This window comes from Trichophyton rubrum (genome assembly GCF_000151425.1).
Source record: "Trichophyton rubrum CBS 118892 genomic scaffold supercont2.9, whole genome shotgun sequence".
Lineage (NCBI taxonomy): Eukaryota > Fungi > Ascomycota > Eurotiomycetes > Onygenales > Arthrodermataceae > Trichophyton > Trichophyton rubrum.
This window is the reverse complement of record NW_003456420.1, coordinates 832,223-851,869: the sequence shown is the minus strand read 5'-3', so window position 1 is coordinate 851,869 and position 19,647 is coordinate 832,223. Positions and strand designations below refer to the sequence as shown.

The 19,647-nt window shown below is 49.0% G+C and overlaps 7 protein-coding genes across 7 annotated transcripts; 5 read left to right on the top strand and 2 right to left on the bottom strand.

Moving 5' to 3' along the window:
• Positions 1–828: 828 nt before the first annotated feature.
• TERG_07288 (uncharacterized protein) lies at positions 829–1,323 on the top strand (the record flags this gene model as incomplete). Its single annotated transcript, XM_003232394.2, has 2 exons — positions 829–1,174; positions 1,268–1,323. 2 exons carry the CDS (start codon positions 829–831, stop codon positions 1,321–1,323), a joined length of 402 nt encoding a protein of 133 aa, XP_003232442.2.
• Positions 1,324–1,590: 267 nt separating this feature from the next.
• Positions 1,591–5,207, top strand: TERG_07287 (uncharacterized protein; the record flags this gene model as incomplete). Its single annotated transcript, XM_047748749.1, has 3 exons — positions 1,591–1,985; positions 2,054–2,349; positions 2,437–5,207. The coding sequence occupies 3 exons, from the start codon at positions 1,591–1,593 to the stop codon at positions 3,945–3,947; spliced, it is 2,202 nt and encodes a 733-aa protein (XP_047604737.1). The 3' UTR covers positions 3,948–5,207.
• Positions 5,208–5,646: 439 nt separating this feature from the next.
• TERG_07286 (uncharacterized protein) lies at positions 5,647–8,725 on the top strand (the record flags this gene model as incomplete). Its single annotated transcript, XM_003232392.2, has 2 exons — positions 5,647–6,850; positions 6,939–8,725. The coding sequence occupies exons 1-2, from the start codon at positions 6,619–6,621 to the stop codon at positions 8,723–8,725; spliced, it is 2,019 nt and encodes a 672-aa protein (XP_003232440.1). The 5' UTR covers positions 5,647–6,618.
• A 506-nt stretch (positions 8,726–9,231) lies between these two features.
• On the bottom strand, positions 9,232–11,031 carry TERG_07285 (uncharacterized protein; the record flags this gene model as incomplete). The annotated part of the gene is made up of 5 exons (XM_003232391.1): positions 9,232–10,114; positions 10,176–10,318; positions 10,380–10,613; positions 10,679–10,783; positions 10,843–11,031. 5 exons carry the CDS (start codon positions 11,029–11,031, stop codon positions 9,232–9,234), a joined length of 1,554 nt encoding a protein of 517 aa, XP_003232439.1.
• A 2,469-nt stretch (positions 11,032–13,500) lies between these two features.
• TERG_07284 (uncharacterized protein) lies at positions 13,501–14,275 on the bottom strand (the record flags this gene model as incomplete). The annotated part of the gene is made up of 2 exons (XM_003232390.2): positions 13,842–14,275; positions 13,501–13,706 (listed from the first exon to the last, which is right to left on the bottom strand). The coding sequence occupies exons 1-2, from the start codon at positions 14,023–14,025 to the stop codon at positions 13,501–13,503; spliced, it is 390 nt and encodes a 129-aa protein (XP_003232438.1). The 5' UTR covers positions 14,026–14,275.
• Positions 14,276–14,913: 638 nt separating this feature from the next.
• Positions 14,914–16,960, top strand: TERG_07283 (uncharacterized protein; the record flags this gene model as incomplete). The annotated part of the gene is made up of 7 exons (XM_003232389.1): positions 14,914–15,087; positions 15,158–15,228; positions 15,284–15,397; positions 15,455–15,537; positions 15,595–15,996; positions 16,090–16,415; positions 16,520–16,960. The coding sequence occupies 7 exons, from the start codon at positions 14,914–14,916 to the stop codon at positions 16,958–16,960; spliced, it is 1,611 nt and encodes a 536-aa protein (XP_003232437.1).
• Positions 16,961–17,483: 523 nt separating this feature from the next.
• On the top strand, positions 17,484–19,597 carry TERG_07282 (uncharacterized protein; the record flags this gene model as incomplete). Its single annotated transcript, XM_003232388.2, has 2 exons — positions 17,484–19,369; positions 19,461–19,597. The coding sequence occupies exons 1-2, from the start codon at positions 17,926–17,928 to the stop codon at positions 19,595–19,597; spliced, it is 1,581 nt and encodes a 526-aa protein (XP_003232436.1). The 5' UTR covers positions 17,484–17,925.
• Between the last annotated feature and the right edge of the window lie 50 nt (positions 19,598–19,647).

Here is a 19,647-nt window from a genome sequence, read left to right as displayed (position 1 = left end):
TCAGCCCATAGCTGTCGGTTAAATTCAGCATGTTCTGCTCGGCGCTGGGCCTTTGCAGCTCTGGCGGACAGCTTTTTCTCAGGTACTGGTTCACGAGCTTGCGATGGTTTCTATTTGACAAAAAATGGTCAGTATTGAATGTCCAATGGTGCAATAATAATGTGGTTGAAAAATAAGTTGATGGGTAGGGGGCATACATCGACAATACTCTCCCAGTCCGCGTCCCACGCATCTGGTATTCGATCTGTTCGATTCATGGTACAGCTGGGGGGTATACAATAGACCAAAACGCTATTATATACCACAAGATCCCTTTCTATATGTCTATATCGCGGTGTATGTCCAGGCCAAAGACGCTGCTCAAGATTCTCCTAAGCGGGGGGCACTATAACAGCCGAAGGGGTGAAAGGGCACTATTATGCTAGGTTTATCCCCAAGAGAAGAGATAATTGTAGTATTTAAAGGGAATCAAGAGTCTAACGCTTACAACACGCCTGGTGAAAGAGTCACAAAATATCCGGTTTGTTTGCTGTCTTCGACTTGTCAACTTTTCGATCTTTTCAAGACAATTGGGAAAAAAGTACCTATCACGTGATCCATGTATCGATAACGATTCCAATGACGACGAAACGACGAAAAGCTCGTAGAGACGAAGTCATTATCAAACAGCTTACCTTAGGGATTTGGGGGAAAGTGAAACTGCTTTATAGTAATTTGAAGAAAGTGCTTTCTTCAGAAGATAGACCATCCAAGATGGCAGGTAGGGAAGTCACATTCCCGGTTTACAAGTAAGAAGCTGACATTTGTCTAGACGATTTCGACTCCGAGATGCTCTCTTCGACTTCATCGTCCCCCACCCCAGGAAGTCCTCAGACGCCAGCAGGAGGTACCGGGATAGCCAGGAACAGTATATCAGCAATGCCGGAGCTATCACCACCCGGGTCTCACGGACCTGCGACTCGAGAAGTAGCCATGACGGGCTTTAACGAGAATCTCAAGGACTCCGCGCCATTAACTAGCATCTCTGAGAAAAACGACGAGGAAGCCGAAGATTCTACGAGTAATTTGCCAGCAGTACTGCGAGAGGAACCCGGCGCATCGTGGATGAACAAGAAGGCGGACGAAGAAGCGAAGAGGGCACTCGAGTTCGTTGTAGACAAGGACTTCAGCCTCAGTACGTTTATCCGGAAGTCTTTTTTACTTCGGTATCTCGCCAGAACTGGCTTATCGAGCACGTTAAGATTTACTAACGGTTTTCTGGTAATAGGAGAGTTTGGTGACCCGTTTGATGATAGAGGTGTAAGCCGATGGAAGACGAAATGATAAACACGGCATCATGGCAACGAATAAATGACCCTTTTCACTTTCTACGACATAATATAAGGCACATGGGAATGGTTTAACAGATGCAACATGCATGAATAATACTCCGTAGCTGGAGTCGAAATAGTCGAAATAGTGAGAAACTGTGGCTTGTGATGGGGGCCTTGGTTGGCACGGCAACGGGCTACTAGCAGGGGGTGAAAACATCATCATGGAGAAGCAAAGGAAGGAAAAAAAAAAAGAAAACGCGCCAAACCATCCAGGCCGATGACTGAATTAGTTCAGGATAACAATCATCATATCTTCAGCTTTCTATCACATTCATTATTGTGGACTTGGTCTTTCGTCATCGACTACGGAGCACATGTTATTATACTCATTCTCCTTTACACCACCCAAAAGCCAGCTGGTTTACAGATAACCAGGACAAGCAGCCCCTTTACCTACGGAATTGCAACTGACAGCGAATATCTATTGCTCGAGCGAATCGCTATCCCAAAGGCTATATCTATTTTCATCATTGTGCAAACAGGACAAAATGCGTTCTCCAAGAAGGTACGCTTCCACAAGCTTCAAGCTTCACTGGCCTCTCTGCCTCAGGCGCAGGCTCAGATTCACCTTCGCACCCATCCCTCACTTATGCAAAGACACGTCGACAGCAAGTGAAAATCTAATAATAACTTAATTCACGCTGTAGGAAGAGTCGCTTGTTCGATCACGACCGCTTTAGGTTCACTCCGGAGGCAACGTCAAAGAAACCAACTCGCCTCTGGGACCGCAGGCCAACAACGCCTGTCCTCCCACGGTCCAAGACACAGAAGATCTGGAAGAGGTGTACCGATTCTACGTCATTAGAAGTGAACAGCATGCACGACACGGATACGTTTTCTACAGAGATCAACTTGGCCGCGACTCTGGCCGCGCTACGTGGCGTGAAGAGGTTGCGACTGGCGCATACCCCGGAGTGTGAGCGTGGACGGTCGTTTTTGGAGACAAAATGGGAAGCGCAGACGGAAGACCGACGACGTGAGTGGCTTATTATTGTTGCGCTTGCTGCGATTGTCTTCGCTGGGATGTCTTGATGATGGAGGGTACTGATTTGTTGTCATGTAGGAAAATACGTTGCGCCAGCGGAGAGCGCGCAAACAACGGCATCAGTCGACTTCCTACTTCGAGCGAATGGTGGGACCGAGGGTGTGGAGGTGTCTGATGAAGAGCAGGTTCATTGTAGTAGCTCTTACAACGAACCCAGAGACATTCCTCAGCCCGAGGAGACTGCACCAGAAGTCAGAACAATGCCAGGAGAAGTCAACCAGGAGAAATCAAGCACAGTTCACACAGAATGCCAACCAGATGATAGCAGAGAACCCGAAGAAGAGACCTTCTTTGATGCCGTAGCGGAACCTATGGCTGTCATGCCTGAGCAAGGAGATATACCCCTCCAGGCCTCACCAGTGCGGAAGATAGCTATTCTCGACGGCGACGATGCAGAGATTATTTCTGACTTCCTATCCAAGGCACGGGCTAAGAGGGCTGCCAATACGCCGGTGAAGAAAGATGCTAGTGTCGACCGTCTGCTGGAATCGCCGACTCCCAGCGCACGACGCATCCTGGAAGTCGTGGACGGGAACTCACCTCGTTCGCATAGACGACATTTATCTCCTGAGAAGCTCCAGCCTCCCGACTTTTATTTTAACCGACGGTCGCCCCGCATTGTTGCGTCCAAATCAACGGACCAAAAACCGTTCGAAAACGTCTGGGATGGATCGATAGCACCTAGCTCTCCTGTTGTTGAAGTAACGATCGAGCATGCCCGGTATCCGCCCAGGGTCCCGGACCAGATCCCAACACGCCGCCGAAAGGGCACTGAGTTCGTTTTTATGCAACGAACGGACGACCAGCAGACAGCCCTTCTGACCAAGGCGAACACGAGATTGAACAAGGGCAGCAAACCCCCACACAAATTGTTGCCAATTCTCAATAAAGCGATTGCAGCGCTGGGTACGGATCTAGAAGATGGCCAGCATCGACACCGAGACCTGTCAAAGAAACAAGTCAGATGGAACGACGCTGCCCTAGTCGAGTACTGCGGGGAGAAAAAAATTCCCGAGTTTGACTTGGAGGTTTACCAGAACTCGGAGGCAATCGAGCGGAACCTACGTTCATCCAGCAGACGGAACAACAATACGAGCAAAAACGAAGAGCATCCGCCTGAAGCGACGGAAAGCTACAAACAAGAGGATCAACCGGCTCCATTCCTTGCACCTATCGTAAAGATGCCCGCACCAGCGAACCCATACCGCTCCACTCCCATGCCGAGAAAAATGCGGAAACTGGTGGGCGCAAAACACCTTGACGTTCATCCAAACGAAGGAGAAAGCCCGCCAGTCACCCGCATCAACTTGTCTATGAAAACTGCGGGGGTGTTCCCAGGCACTCCGCTCCGACACAAGAAGACGTTCTCGTTGGCCCAGGGGGTGCCGCGGACTCTTTCTCTGAAGCCAACGAAATCAACCACGTCAACCTCATCAGCGTCCATGACTTCCGGATCTGGATCGGGATCTGGCTTAGGGTCCGGCATTAGCTACCCAACCGTGCTACTCAGGAAGCAAACGAAATCATAGTAATGTGTCGTACGGCGTACCAGGAGTCGTGAGAGCTGTAATAGGGAAAAGAAAGCATAAAGAACTACCCTATTTTGATGGGGGGTGGGGATTAAATTTGAGGTAAAGAGGGCTGAGCAGGGCAGTGCGATACTGAATTCATTCCATCTTGGCTTCTTTATTTGGTTCTCTCATCAGGGCATTCAAATTCAGGGTTTGATTTGGTGTTACGATCAAGCATTGGCGCGTTATTCTTGGGAGACAGCTAATTGATCCCTCGGGCAGGGGAGAGGAGTTATAGGGGTTTTCGATAACTTTTTGATACCAGGACAAATTGCAGACATTGAGGCCACATTAATAATTCAGATACCTTTTTCACCATTCCTATCTTCTCCAATCAGCTGTCTAGAAGAACTTATCTCTTCTAGATCTATTCTATCTCTATCAAACGGGCACTGCGGACTGACGTCGTTGACAGCGAGGGTAACACAGCCCGTATACCCTGTACGCCCATAACTGATCCCTGGTGGCCATGTGCTTTGTTTTTCTCGAGAAAGCAGCGCCTTGCCATGGCTAGTTTGACTTGGTGACACGTCAGTTTGCATGCGATGACGCAGGAGACACAAGCCGATCCTATCAGGGCGAACTATAGCAACATCGTGGATTGAGGGTTGTCACGAGGCCGCCAGGTACCCGGCTATACATCTTGAGCACGGCAAACGGAAAAAGGGCCAGGTTCAGTCGAGCTGAGCTGCCGGCTCCAGCGCTATCATGTAACTAGCCGTTCAACAGTGAGGAGATGGTGAGAACACAGCTCGATTCTATTGATCTTGGCTTGCAGAGAGCCAAGGTCCTAGTCGAGCGATCAAGGGGTTTCCAAGGAGTGACTACAGGGAGGGTAAGCGCAGAGATGCAGGGTTTGGTCGGTCGACATCGAAATTCGCCTTTATCCCGGTAGCACTGCAGGCTAAATCTGGTACCGAGCAACCTCTGATATCAATACCTGAAGAGATTCTCACGATGATTTCCTTGACGTTGAAAGGAAACCACCAGCAAAGACGGAAGATGGAAGGACAACAGCTAGGGCTAGACCAGGTCATGTGACAAAGCTTGGTCTCCCGCAGTCCCAAAAAAAAACTCAATTTCCACAGAACAAAAACAAAGGCGAGACGACGGAGAAGGTTTCCACTCGTTATTTTGCTATCTCTTTTTTTACTAAATTATGTCTCATATTGTCTACGGGCTTATTATCTCCGCTTAGTCGTCTTTTTTAATTCTTCTGCTTCTCCCACTCGGTCCTTTTTATGGCGCTTCTTCCGCCGACTATGACGAGCTGCGTATTATGTCATCCAAACCGGCGGAGTGGGCCGTCTCCCGATCAGGACTAGCGTGACCCTGCGGTTAATTAGAGTTTTACACCAGAAGTGCGCCCGCGTACCAGCCGGTAATTTTTGTTACGTCGTGCTCGGCGGCTCTTGGGGGAGCTCGCTGCAGCATAAGCCGCCGCCGACAAAGGACCAGGCAGAAGGGTTAGCTCGGCAGGCAATAGTCTGCGCAGACAGCGCCGAGAGCGGTGTGAATTTCTTTCTGGCGCCATGCTATGCTGCTGCAGGCGGTAGTCGATGGAGATAGTTCGGCGTTATGGGAGTGACGGTACGGGGACGGCCTCGGGCGTGTCAGGTGACGCCTAAAAGCTCCCTCCACTATGCGACCTTGGCCGTTTTTCTTCTTCTCCTGCTTGATGACACTTCATCTTCTTCACTGCAACTCCAGGCATCCTCTTCTTCTTCTTCTTCTTTCTCTTCGTCTTTTTACTTATCATAGTCTGCCTGGCCTTCTATTCTGCTGCTACTCTACTGTCTGTTCTAATACAATATCCCGTACGTCTGCTTACTTTATCAGGTACTTCCAAGTCAGTCGCCTCCTTGCCAGAGGATCAGATCCTCTCGCCTCAACCTCTTCGTCTTCCGCTTCTTCCCTGTCTCTGCCCCCCGATACCTCTGCATATACACCTCCTGTTTGTCCGTGGGATAGCAATAAGGCACTGCACCGGCTTGGCTCGGAGGTCGTGTATAGATAGACAGTTCGAGAAAGACGCGGGCCAGCCAACCCAAGAGAACCACAACCAACCAACAAGAGAGAGAGAAAGAGAGAAAGAGAGAGAAGAGAGTGTCAGTCTCGCAGATATATTGGGAGAGTCTCCAGTCATCCTCCGTCTCCGTGTCTATCTCTGTCTACTTGGTGTGCTGTGTTGCCTGCTGCTGGACTCTTCGCTCATATCTGTACCTTCCTGTTGCCTCTTCCTTTCCTGTTATTTTATTACTCTTCTCTCTGTTGTCAGGTTGATACTGCAAAGAAAAGAAAAAGATCAATCTATCAAGAAGAAAGTGGACAGCGAAAGGAAAACGAAAGACAAGAAACAAAACCTAGTAGCTGTTCTGCTTTTTCATCTCTGTTCTCTGCTCTTGTTCTGCTCTTCTTTTGCGGCCAAATTCACTACACAAGCCGAAAAGCCACAATCAACACCAACAACCGCCACTCCAGCTCAAGTTACCAGCCAAAGAAAAGAAATAAATCAAACAGAAAAACAAGAAAAACAAGAAGAAGCGGTACTAATCATCATACCTGGAGCTATAGACCGGGCCGGCACATAGAAACTATTACCATCCAGTATACTCTCCCGTACCATAGCATGACTCCCTCTGACCTCGCCCACCAGCCCAACCCTCATCCTCCCGCGCTGCCCGTTTCTGCCCTTGACCAGGATAATGATATCGATATTCCCGATGCCGATGATGTGGAAGATCTCAAGATAGCAGCCGCTCACAAGAGGCAGGACTCCTTCAGCTCCCAGGCTCGTTCCCACTCTCGCTCCAGCAGCATCGGAGGCGCCTCGTTTGGCTCCATCGAGGAAGACAACACCGGTACATCTCCTTTCTGTCGTTGTTCAAGAATTTGGTCATATACGTATCCGCGGAATCCAGGCTAATTCGATTTATGATACGTGTGCAGGAATCGCTCAGTCCTTTGTTGATACCAAGGAAAGCAACTCTTCCGGTGACAAGACGCATGCCGCTGACTGTTCAGCTAGCAAGGCCAAGGAGCTCAAGACTCCCATCCCCGATTTCTGCTGTCCCTGTGGAACCTTTCGAGGATGGAAACAGATTCGTCTCGGTGGGAGAAAGCTGAGCAGAAGCTACAGCGACCTTCGTCTGCTTGGGGGAACTCAGGCCAGAGGATGGGCATGGGAAGAAGAAATCCCTAACCCGGAACCGCCAAAGGCACAACAACAGCAACAGCAAAATGAGGACCAGGAAGAAGTGCTGGAACTGCGTCGCCCAGCTCCCAGGGTGACCAAGAGAGCCTGTCTGGAGAGACTGCCGGTTGAGATACTGGACGAAATTATATCACACCTGGCTCTGGATATTCCACCAAACGGGTATACTCCTCGCAATGTCGACTTGATATCCTGCCTGTTAACCTGCCGAACTCTGCACTCGGCTACCCTGGGAGTGCTGTACAGACACATTACCATTCCCCACTCCATCATCTTCTCCAAGGCTCTCAACCATATTCGCCAGTATCCCTCTCTAGGCACTATTGTCAGGCGACTAGACTTTTCACACTTTACCTCTGTTGGCCTCGGACGCACCCAGCAGATGAATGTTGAAATCCAGAACCTCACTGCAAAGACTCTGCTCCAGTGCCTTGACCTACTGCCAAATCTCAAGGAGCTGCTTCTTCAGGAGCATGTCGAGGATGACGTGGACGGAGACGTTGTGCGCAAGATCTTCATCACCAAGACCCTGCTCCGTGCAATTGACTTCTGTGGCTGCTCCTCTGCCAAATTCTCCTCTGGTTTTCTCAGCGCTGTCACGCAGGAGCCCAAATTTCCCAGTGTTCTCCCAAATCTCCGTCGTATATCCCTTCACGAATGTACTGGGCTGCCCGACGAGGCCTTCCAGTCTCTTCTTCCCCGCCTTATCAACCTCACCCATCTTGACGTTGCTCATACCCAGATCAGCAATAGCACTCTATTCCTGATCCCGTACACTGCTCGGCTCACCCATCTCAACATCTCACGATGCACCAAACTCACTGGGCCAGAGGTGGTCCGGTTCCTCTCTACCCATCCAGCAGTAACCTCTTCTCTGGTCTACCTCAATCTCATGGTCGACGCATCTCGCCATCGAATCCTCGAGGAGGCGGATGTACCAAACCTCCTACCACACCTAAAATCAACCCTCCGCTCTCTCAACCTGGGGGGAGCCCGTATCACCTCCGCACATATGCCTGACCTCCTCAGGCTCTCCAAGCATGTCGAGGAATTAGGCCTGTCCTCTGCAGACCTCACTCTCGACGACATCAACTCATTTTTTGCCCCTCCGCCCTCCTCAGCAAGCGGCTCATCCAACGCGACTCCCTGGCAGCCCTCTCATCTCCGCTATCTTGACCTCACTCGTAATCCGTACTTGAATCAGGCAGCCCTCTTCAACTCCAAGTCTTGTTTGCTGGTGACTCCCCAGAGCTACCCGTTACTTGTCATTGAGATGAGCGAGCGTATCATTGCCCCACTGCGTTCTCGCAGCAAGTCCAACAACAACCGTAGCGGATGGGTTGTCCGCGAACTCGGTAGGCGAGGCTGGTATGTTCGCGAACCCAGCGGTGATCCCTCTATGCCTGTCGATGACGGCCAGAGAAGCTGGAAGATGGGCGCACATTGGTGGGGAACTCGCAAGATCCCTGTCTCTGTGGGCGACGTCGGCGGCATCTATGGACACTACATGTTCAAAAAATGATCAACAAACTCCCGTCTTATCCAAATCATGACATACACAACACAACATAGTCATGGAAGAAAAACAAGAATCAAATCACAAAAAAAGTGTCTGGGTTTCTGGTTTTAGGAGCAAGCGAAATGGAGTTTGTCAGTTATTTGTCTTTCTTCTTTACTCCTCTACTCTTCTTTTTCCATGCATGCTTTTGCCTCTTGTCTAAATATCCCTTTTTCCTGTGTTCCTATTGTATCATTTTTCTGCATGACAGATGTGTATAATGGTGTATCATGGGCATTGTGGTTTTGAGTTCATGATATCCCTATAGTTATTCTGTATCTCTACTCCATTTGCTTTAACCGTTTCTTCTTATCCTTTGTTCTTACTTGTCGTTCTTATCTCAAATTAATCAGTATGTTTTACCTTCCATTCTCTGATAAAAAAAAACTGTGTCAAAAGACAGGTATCATTGCTATTCATATCATACGTACATACTTCAACTATCGAGGAATATACAGAAGTGTACACGTTCAGTCTCCGTACTGAACAGTATATTCTATATTTTTCTTGATAATTAACTTTGTTTTATCATCGTTCCAATCCCCTTCGGGATTCGCTTCTGTCCTATCTCCTCCCCCCGCAGTGATAGCGGTAGTTATTGTTGTTGCCGCCGCAGCCGGAGGGTCAATGATTGTGTCTGACGCCATGGGGCCAGGCCCATGTATCGTCCCGGCTCCAGGGACAGAGCCGTGGGAATCCATCGACCCAGAACCCCCTTTCTCGCCCCTATGTAGGAACGGCACTCGGACTCCACGACTTGAGGTGCGTGTATGGGTATTTTTGGATATTTGATTATGTGGGAGCGATGGCACTGGTGGTGCATTCGCGTTTATGGATGTCATTTCATGATGTTCGTCCGATGATTTCAGACGTTGATGTTGTGCGGTAGGTGATGTTGGAGAGAAGAGTGAAAATCGAGGAAAAGAGTGCTGGCTGAGTTTAGCCTCCTTGCCCGCTATTGATCGGGATAAAGATGTAGAAAGTTGAATCTTTCGTGGTTTTTGCTTCTTTTGACCGTGTTGTGAGCTGGTACCTGTGTAAGGCCTGGAGAAATTATGCTCTTTCGATCTCGAGGTGTATGTACCACTTTCAAGATCGCGAGAGTAGCTATTGTCAACAGTACTTCCGTTGCTGTTATTTTTGGAGTTTTGTAGCGATTGGTCGCCTGCTGTGCCGTAGTTTGTGCTTACGGCTGCTGTAAATGGCTTGAGTGCGAAGATGGTGCAGGCGATCACATTGTAGTTCAGACTGATTTGGGTCCAGACTGATGAGTCGATTAGATCCAGGGTGAGATTCGTTTGTTCACCGCATATGTCAAGATAATGAAGCCGTATAATAGCTAGAGCTATTATCCTATAGGTGTGCATTAGTTTTAGTCAAATCTTCGAATTGCGCTATCCTAGGTGAAACTCACGGTAATCGGGCAGCAAAGGCGCTGAGAACCACAAGTTTTGTTTGAAGTCGCATTTGAAGCTCTCTGATGAGGTGGACCGCGAGAAGAAATATTATCACTTCGGATAAAACGTCAAAGGAGACAATGAATTTCCATTTGACAAGCTTGAGTAGACATGTCAGCCTTTACTATACATATTTGAACACCTAATGAGGGTAAGCTTACCTTGAGTTTGCAATAGGAGACGCTAACGGCCCTCACAGTGTGCGTATCTAGGATACCACTCCTAATACCGACTGCCATGATTGAACCGATAGCCCATAGTGTACAGTAAACAAGTGTTCCCAAGGTAGCACGGTTATGTGTTTTCTTGGGTGTTAATTTGAGAAATATGCAAATAACACAACATTTCGCAAGGTAAAGAGTAACGAGATATAGAATCTCGCTGGAGAAGAAAGCCTAACCCTGAGTAAGCCGGAGCTCTCCTAAGAGTCCGTATGGCAATATCAGGAGTAGCTACTTACCCGCCGCAAGGTCACTAGATCGTCGTGATCTATTAGGTCGGCAGAAGTGCCGAACCCCTTGGATACGGAGACGAATATTAATATAGACTGACACAAAGCGACAAACTAGAAGTCCATATGTAAGTAAAGATTGCCGCACTAATTGTCATAGAGTAAATACTTACTGCTGAACCCAGAAGAAAGTAGTCATCTCGCCCATAATGTGGGTTGATGGCGAGATGAATGTACAGCCTGATGAGTAGGCCGGTCAAGGTGACGGCACCTGCGATCGCGCCAGCAATGACGACCAGGGACCCTCGGTGAGTAGAGTCGAGCGGTAGGAGAGGCGGGGACTGATAGGGTAGTAGAGCCATCGTAGTCGCTGATAGTGGATCACCCGCGACTAGGAGGGGTCGCAAACGATATCCGAGCAGGAAAGTCGCTTGTTTAATGTTTTAAACGAAACACGCATTCCCCTCCGAGACAAAAATCAGAGAGAATCAAGACGAACTATCCATCCCGAGGAAAGGAAGCACGAAGGAAGCGAGAATATAGCGGGCGTTAAAGATAAGAGCAACAAAACATTTTTCGTCTGATCGTGCCTCGCAAGCGTATAACTATAGATCTGAAAAAACGAAAATCGGGTGGGAAAGGGGAGAAAACTAGAAAGCTAGGTTCCGTGATCCGTATATATGTATACCAGCGCATGCGACACATGCAGCCCATATACCTCTGGTATGGTCATCATGCTCCAGGTAAGAGTTGCACAAAGGATGAAAAAGGCGAAAACCGTAATGCCGGATCGTCTTCCGGGCTAGTTATGATAGCCAGTTAACGGGAGGTATGCAAGCCGAGGCAGATCCTGGTCCTTGGGCAGTTCTATTTTTGTTTTTTTTCTCCGAGCTCTTTATTTTCTTTTGAGGAGAGGTGACGAGAGTGATATCCTGCTTGATCTCCCCGTCGAGAGAGCGACTATCAAAGGGATAGCGACAGGGGGAGCGGCACTAAACTGTAGCGGTCACTAGTGGATCCCTTGGCGGTAAAGCGGGAGGTGGGCCTAATGGACAGAGCTTAGGTTTGATGACTCATCCTGATCCCTGGGTCAATTTATCGGGGCCCTGAACCTAAAGCCGACGTCCGTTCTCTCTTCTCGCCTAGACACCTACATATCAGCTCTGCATCCGTTGACGCTTGAAAATCAAGTTGGATATTAACGTGCTGCATAAGGGAAAAAGCAAGGGGAGAGGGGCTGAAAAGCGAGAGCCAGACGGCAGTTGGGCGACAGGTCGATGGCCGCGTATCGTGATTTCTGATGGGTTCGATTCTTGCCCGAGACTCACCTGATCCCTGGGTTTTGCTTTTGCTCTGCAGTGTAACCAGCCTCTCATTCGTGGGGCTTTGTGGTCTCTCTCCTGTGCCTCGCAGCCATCATTGTCGCCGCTCTCACCTGCTTCTTCCTCCTCTGCGCTTCCACCTCCCACATCCTCAGCGCCTGACGTGCGATTCCCCTTGTTATCGTCGTGGTCCAAGAAAGGAACTCTCTCCGGACTATTAAAACCTTAGTTTTCTAGAGTTCGGCCCCATGTAGACAAAGCAGACTCGATGTTGCGTCTGGATAATATATAAAATCCAAAATAAATACCCACACTCAACCCCATGAGGTTCTTTATATTAGTACGAAGACATGGAGAATCCCTGCCATGTATCTGCACTCCACCACGATATAACGTGCAGCTTGCCTGTGTGGTGGTTGCCCAGGGACCCGGAACAGGAAAACAAGGGGCGGCTTAAACTGCCTGGGGTGCCTTGTGGGCTGTTCAAGTAACAGTCATATTCCATAGCCGCGTTTTCCTCCTTGCGTTTTTTAATGGACTTGCTGTTGTCAAAAAATCAAGGCTAACTCCTACTATTACCCTGTGTCTGCGAGTCTCTTCCATTTGCGGCTTAGCAAGAAGCATTCATATGCTTGATCTCCTCCTAGTTTTATAAGGTTATTTAAGGTAGGAAAAATATGCCTCAGGCTTCCATCAGTCCCTTGAATGCTGAGCTGGGATTTAGTATTGGACGAGCCGTTATCTGTAAGCCAGACTAGATATTGCCAAGTGGGAAGACTTGTCTTCCATTCCTGGCCATCGATTGGTGTCAGCCGGTATGCCGTCTTCCAGTCATAAGAGGAGATTTTTTGAGCTCGAGGGATTCCCAGTATCTGAGCTAGCTTAGCACACCGCCTGCATCAGTCTCTCTGCAGACAACCGGTTTAGCATCTCCATGCGGTGTACGGAGTACAACAGAGTACTTTATTCCAAACCCTGCTTGAGGTATCCGTAGATTCCCCGGTACTGAGACTGAAAGTGAGTCTCGGTGGGTACACGGGACCTTTATCTCGCCTAGAAAAAGGTGATAGATTCGAATGACACGCTCAGGCGAAGTTTGTATGGAGAACTTGGGATCTGTCACCTATAAAGGGTTCAACCGCAATAGTTTCTCATCCCTTAGGCCTTGGCTCTCGGAGGCTCAAGGTCCAAAGGGTAGACCCTGAAAATCGCAGTCTCTCCTCGTGGATTGGATCTAGAAACGTTCTTGGGAGAGGCAATTTAATGTTTGTGAGCTCGCATGTTTCTTTAACAGGTCTAGAATACTAAACCGTAGCCGAATCAGTCAATTCTCTGTCGTCATTCTCGAGTTGAAAAGACGAAGACGAAGACTTTTCGTGCTGGGGGGATGAGCGGAGAGTCGTGTATTGTGATATACGATGTATTTATCTTATTCAGGCCATCTATTGGCCTAGGCTCTCTTTTTATTACTTAGTCATCAATATCATACACCCTGTAATTATCACGAGTTCAACCGGCAACATCAACGACACAACCACATTCCAACCATGTCACGGCAACGGAGACATAGCCTAGAGGGGCCATCTCTTCGCTCCGTTTGACCATGCTAGAGGATAATATCGGTATGGATAACGGGTGCAGGGTGTTCCAAATATCGCACAAGGCAGTTAGAGTTTCCAGGGTTATTTGGCTCGAATGAAGACCTCTCGCAATAGCTACGAATCAACAGCCATCCGACCAGTCGCACCGCATCCCCCGAACAAGATTCTTTGTCCCACAGCTGGACCAGCCGCGGGATGCAGAAAACGAGCGAGGCAAGGAGCGCGGATGCAGACATCCGTTATGCGCACGGGACGGGACTCCCAGCGCTATGGTGTGTGACGGGCCCAGGGTGGCCACTTGGGTGGACATGGCCGACCAGGGGGGAAGAGGGCAAGAGTTGGCTTCGTGGCGGTTGACAAGGACGCCTTCTGTTCTTTGGGTAGAGGACTGATCAGATCTGATCGACGCTTGGCTCGGCTCCCGGTTGGCCATGATGCCTCACTCGAATCCTCTGATTAGGGGGCAAGGGTCAAGATAGTCGAAAACCCATTTTCTTTCCGCCAGGCCTAGCTCGTGTTTGGCCAGTGCATCCTGCGGACGGGAAAGCCTGAGAGTGTGCGCTTTGAGAGCTCTGATATCGCTTAGCCAACGGTGTCAATAGTTCATGGCGTACCGAGCGCTGTACAGAGTGCTATTTTTGTCTACCAGTGGCTAAACTCCTGGCCTGGGCCTGTGAGAAACAGAAATTTAGCTCTTCAGGCGGGCTTCGTGTCTTTGCCATGCAAAAAATCGACTCTAGGATCAGCCATTCCACAGATACACCTTGTATGCGCAACGAGTTTATTTCCTTGCATGGGCTGGGACCCTCGAGGGATACCCGCATCTTCGTTATGCTTCCTCTTTACTTTTTCCATCCCTTTTCTTTCCCACCATCCCTTAGTTTGGGATAACTATTCCAGCCCACGATATTAACATTGTGCTATACCTCGTAACATTCTTTTTAAAAGAGGTCACTTCGCCCTGTAGTGCCTGTGTCCCCATTATTGAACTTACGATGGTGTTAATATTGGGCAGGTTTTTCTTCTTTTCCTGTCAACGTTGCAGGTTTTCCACGTTGTTCAAAATTTCCGATCTTCGCCCTCTTTCATCCATCATCATTGTGATTTCATTCCTTCGCAACCTCCAGTTCCCCAGCCACTCACTCCCTTGCCCCGTCCTTCCAGTCTGACGGTTACCTTGCCCATCCCAGTCTCAGAGGGTCCAACGGGTAAAACTATATTCTGCTCCTACCTTTTGCCCCGGAAGCTGTGAATATCAATCAGTCAGTTCAGGGAGGGATATCTTGCTGCATTTGGACATCCCAGACAGACCCAAGCAAAAATGTCTTCCGACTCCATTTCGACGAAGCGGTTGAAGAGCGCTGAGGAGAGCGTTGGACATCCAGAGGAAGCCCTCACGTATGACGAACAGCATCAGCATGTCCCAGCCAAGTATATGGGCACGTCTCGAGATCGAGATGATATGTGCCAGCTGGGAAAGACACAAGTCTTGAGAGTAAGCCTCCTTTGCACTCGGCCATTGATTTTCTCTAGACGCGAAGATTAACCTGCTATCCTTCTCATAGAGAAACTTCCGTTTCGTCTCTATTCTTGGATTCGCATGTACACTGATTGCAACTTGGGAGGTGGTGTTGAGGTACGGGTTGCTGTTACTCAATTTTAGATCTTGAATAAATAACTGACAAGAATAGTCTTCTCGGATTTGCTTTACTTGACGGAGGCACAGCTGGCCTCATTTGGGGCTTTCTGGCTGTCTCATGCGGCTTCTCTCTGGTATTCGCCAGTCTTGCAGAGATAGCTTCAATGTAAGTTCTCTCCGCCGCTCCTATTTTACACTCATGCATCATACTGACTGCAATCAGGTCCCCTACGGCTGGTGGTCAGTATCACTGGGTTTCCGAGTTCGCCCCACCGAGCTGCCAAAAATATCTTAGCTATATCACAGGTAAGAGCCTCATTCTAAACCTTTTTGTCCGTTCTATATCCTAAGAAATGACCGTAGGTTGGCTATGCTCGACCGGATGGCAGTGCGCCATCGTTACAATTGCATTTTTAGCCGGAACGATTATCCAGGGTCTGTTGGTATTAAATCTACCGGAGTACGTTCCCCAGCGCTGGCACGGCACGATGCTGGTCATTGCCATCTCAGCATTTTCGATCATATTCAACACCTTCCTAGCGAAGAAGCTCCCCTTGGTAGAGGCTCTTCTTCTCTTGCTTCACATAATCGATATAATTGCAATCATTGTACCACTCGTGGTACTTGCTCCCCGCAGCAGCGCCGAAGTTGTTTTCACGAAATTCAACAACGGCGGAGGATGGAGTACTGCAGGGGTCGCGGTCATGGTTGGGCTGCCCCCAGCCATTGCGTCGATGATAGGCTACGACTGTGCAGTGCACATGGGTACGTATATTTCTTCATGCAAGAAACCCTGCAATAGCTGCCTTATCCCTCGGACAACTTGCTGATATGTTATACCTTCCCTTTACGCTATAGCCGAGGAAATCAAAGATGCATCGAAAACACTTCCTCAAGCCATGATGAGTGCTGTGGGAGTCAATTTCATTCTAGGCCTGGCTGTTATTCTCACTATATGCTTTACTGTCGGAGATATTGACGCAGTCCTTGCAAGTCCAACAGGAATCCCGTTTATCCAGGTCTTCTTCAATGCTACCCACAGTCATGCAGCAACCAATGCCATGACGTCGATCGTCGTCATTACGCTCGTTGCAAGCACTATCACCGAAGTGGCAACTGCTTCCAGACAGACTTGGTCATTTGCCAGGGATAGGGGAGTGCCATTTGCTGATTTTCTGTCCCACGTAAGTAAAAAAAAAAAAAACTAATTACCCCGTTAACATTCTGCATGGCTACTCAGGGTTTTTTATTTTCTGTTCCCTGCTGACATGCTACAATTAATAACTAGGTCAATCCCTCATGGAACATTCCTCTTCACGCCGTGATAGTCTCGCTGGTTGTGACTATCCTCCTGGCACTAATCAACGTTGGCTCAACTACCGCCCTAAATGCCATTACTTCTCTGACAGTCGCCTCCTTGATGAGTGCGTATCTGATTTCCATCGGGTGCATTTTGCTCAAACGCATCCGCGGTGAAGCACTCCCTTCCCGGCGCTGGTCTCTTGGCAAATATGGAGGGTTCATCAACGCTGCAGCGATGTTGTTCCTCCTCCCGCTGTTTGTATTCTCTTTCTTCCCATTGACCAAGGAAGTAAACGCCACGACGATGAACTGGAGCTCGCTCATCTACGTGTCAGTCATCTTGTTTGCGACCGTCTACTACTTCGCCTATGGCAAGAAGTCATATGTTCCTCCAAGCTCCCTTGTGAGGAGGCCTTTCAAGCCCTGAGGTTTCACGATGGCTGATACCTGTGTTTTGCACTTCTATTTTTTCCCCCTTTCCCCCTTTTTCTCCTCTCTTAGCATTCCCAATTCATATATACTTGGTACCCCGAAATCGGCAATTCGGGACGGCGAAGGTGGCTTGTTTTGCGACTTTATTGTTTCCTCTTTGTCTCTTTTACCCCTTGCTTGCTGTACCTATATAAAACGGGCGCTCTTGGTTTTGTGGCTCGAGCGGGAACTATATACAACTCGCCCGTTGGCTCCCCCATTCGTGAAGCTGAATATCAAATCAAATCAAAACAAAGCAAAAAAAAAAAACACAAAAAGAAATACAATGGCTCCAGTTATTACAGTTTACGGCTAAAATAATACGGATTTCTCCTTGTGCTAAGAGGAGCAGCATTGTAAGACCCAGCGCAGGTTGGGGGATATGCCTGGAGCTTCGATCAAGGGGGAAAGTATTTCCGCGGGTTCTGCAGGATGGCGGAGCTGCCACGATAGCAGATTCCCACATGAGCTGCCATGGATGCAGGCCGGGGCTTCATGTTTCTGGAGCGTGGCCGGTGTTATACAGCCATATGGAAGACTTTGGCGTAATTGTGCACTGGGTCGGAGTGGATGTGATACATATACATATTATGCGAGGGTAGGACGGGATATCGAGCGAAAGTACCAACGTCGAATCAACGGCGTGCTTTCCCAGGCTCTGCCCGCTCGTTATCGACATCTCCGGCTAGATGGCTGGTTTATAAGAAAGTACAAGGAGTACCTTGGCTATCTTAGTTATGCTTTCTGCAGGGCCTGTTTTTCGCGGGGGCTGTGACGGGTTATACGTGGGAGTGCGCCTCTATATAAGTTGAAGACAAGCCCCCTTTTGGCGAGAGCGAGATATCCAACACACAGCAACACCACCTATTCCCAGTTAGCCATCTCTGTTACTAGAGAAAGGGAGAGTGGTAGGCCATCGTCATGATTTATCTGCTCGCCATTCCCGTCCTCGCAGTCTGCGTGTATCGATACGTCATCTACCCCATATACTTCTCGCCGCTGGCCCGGGTCCCCAAAGCGCACTTCACTTCTCCGTTTCTTCCCACATGGCTATGGTGGATACGCAACTACCGCTGCCGTGAAGTATCGACCATCTATGCCTTGCACAAGAAGCTGGGACCGGTCGTCCAGCTGGCCCCGAACGAAGTCAGCGTCAACTCGGCCAACGGGCTCAAGACCATATATCTCGGCGGGTTCCCCAAGGACAACTATTATGAAGACCTGTTCATGAACTATGAGCGATACCCCAACTTGGCCAGCATGCTATCCTTCAAGGCTCACTCAGAGCAGAAGAGGATGGTGTCACGAGTCTATTCAAAGTCTTTCATCCTAGCCTCGGAGGATCTGAGAGTCGCCTCTGAAAAGCTGATCTGGGAGAGATATCTGCCCATGTTTGAAAGAATTGCACTGCCATCGTCGTACCCGTCTGATCGTGAGGAGGAAAGACTGAAACTAGACCCGGAAAAGACGCTGAACGTCTTCCCTCCTTTCCAGGCTGTGGGTATGGATTTTATGACAGCATATCTCTTCGGAATTGATGCTAGTACAGACTTTCTCCGTGACACCGAGTATCGAGACCACTGGCTGAAGCTATATTCCGTGTTCAAGACACAGCTCCCAAAGCAACGAGCGTTTGGAGAGGTTGAGAACCTCTGCCTTAAGATGTGTGATCAAGTTGCGAGCCAATTGTCGTGCAAGGAGAAGGGGGCGGCCGAGCTCAAGACCGGTTCAACCAAGCCAGTGGTATACGGTCAACTCTTCAACGGCATATTTTCTCAGATCAACCCAGGCAGTGATGCTGAAAAGGCTGATGCCAGGTTCCGAGTTGCCTCCGAAATGATGGACCATATAGTTGCCGGCCACGAAACAACCGGGATAACACTAACTTATATCGTCTATGAATTGTCGCAGAACCCTGAGCTACAAGCAAAGCTACGAGAAGAACTGCTCACCTTGTCCCCTCCTATATTCTATAAACAAGACAGCACCTTGGAATCTTCCAACGCCGAAAAGGAAAAGGGCAGCAGACTCCCTTCATTCCATGCGCTGGATGAACTCCCCTTGCTCAATGGCATCGTGCATGAAACTCTTCGAGTATATCCTGCTGCACCGCTCCCATTACCTCGGGTTGTTCCCGCTGGTAAACCAGTAGAACTGGAAGGCTACCAGATACCCGCCGGCACCCGAGTAATGTCCTCCGCATACACACTGCACCGAAACCCAGAGGTATTCCCCGAGCCTGAGAGCTGGAAGCCCTATAGATGGATTGAAGCGGATAAAACGCACCTTGAAAAGATGCGACGACTCTTCTGGGCGTTTGGAAGCGGCGGAAGGATGTGTCTGGGCAGCAACTTTGCTCTTCAGGGTATGTATATCTTGAAAATTTCAATAATATGGCTATTGTGAATCCCCTCGTGTTCAAGGGCCCTTGGCTTACCTACGTCTTTCTGTTTAAGATATCAAACTCGCCATTGCCGCACTTTACACGAACTATACTACCTTTGTCGTTGGAAACGATAGCATGGAACAAACTGAAACATTCATAGCACAGCCAGTTTCGGGGAAGCTGATCATTGGAGTCAAGCATGTTTAAGGCAAGAATATCTGTCACAGGTTGAGGACCGAGCTAGCTAGTTATGAGTA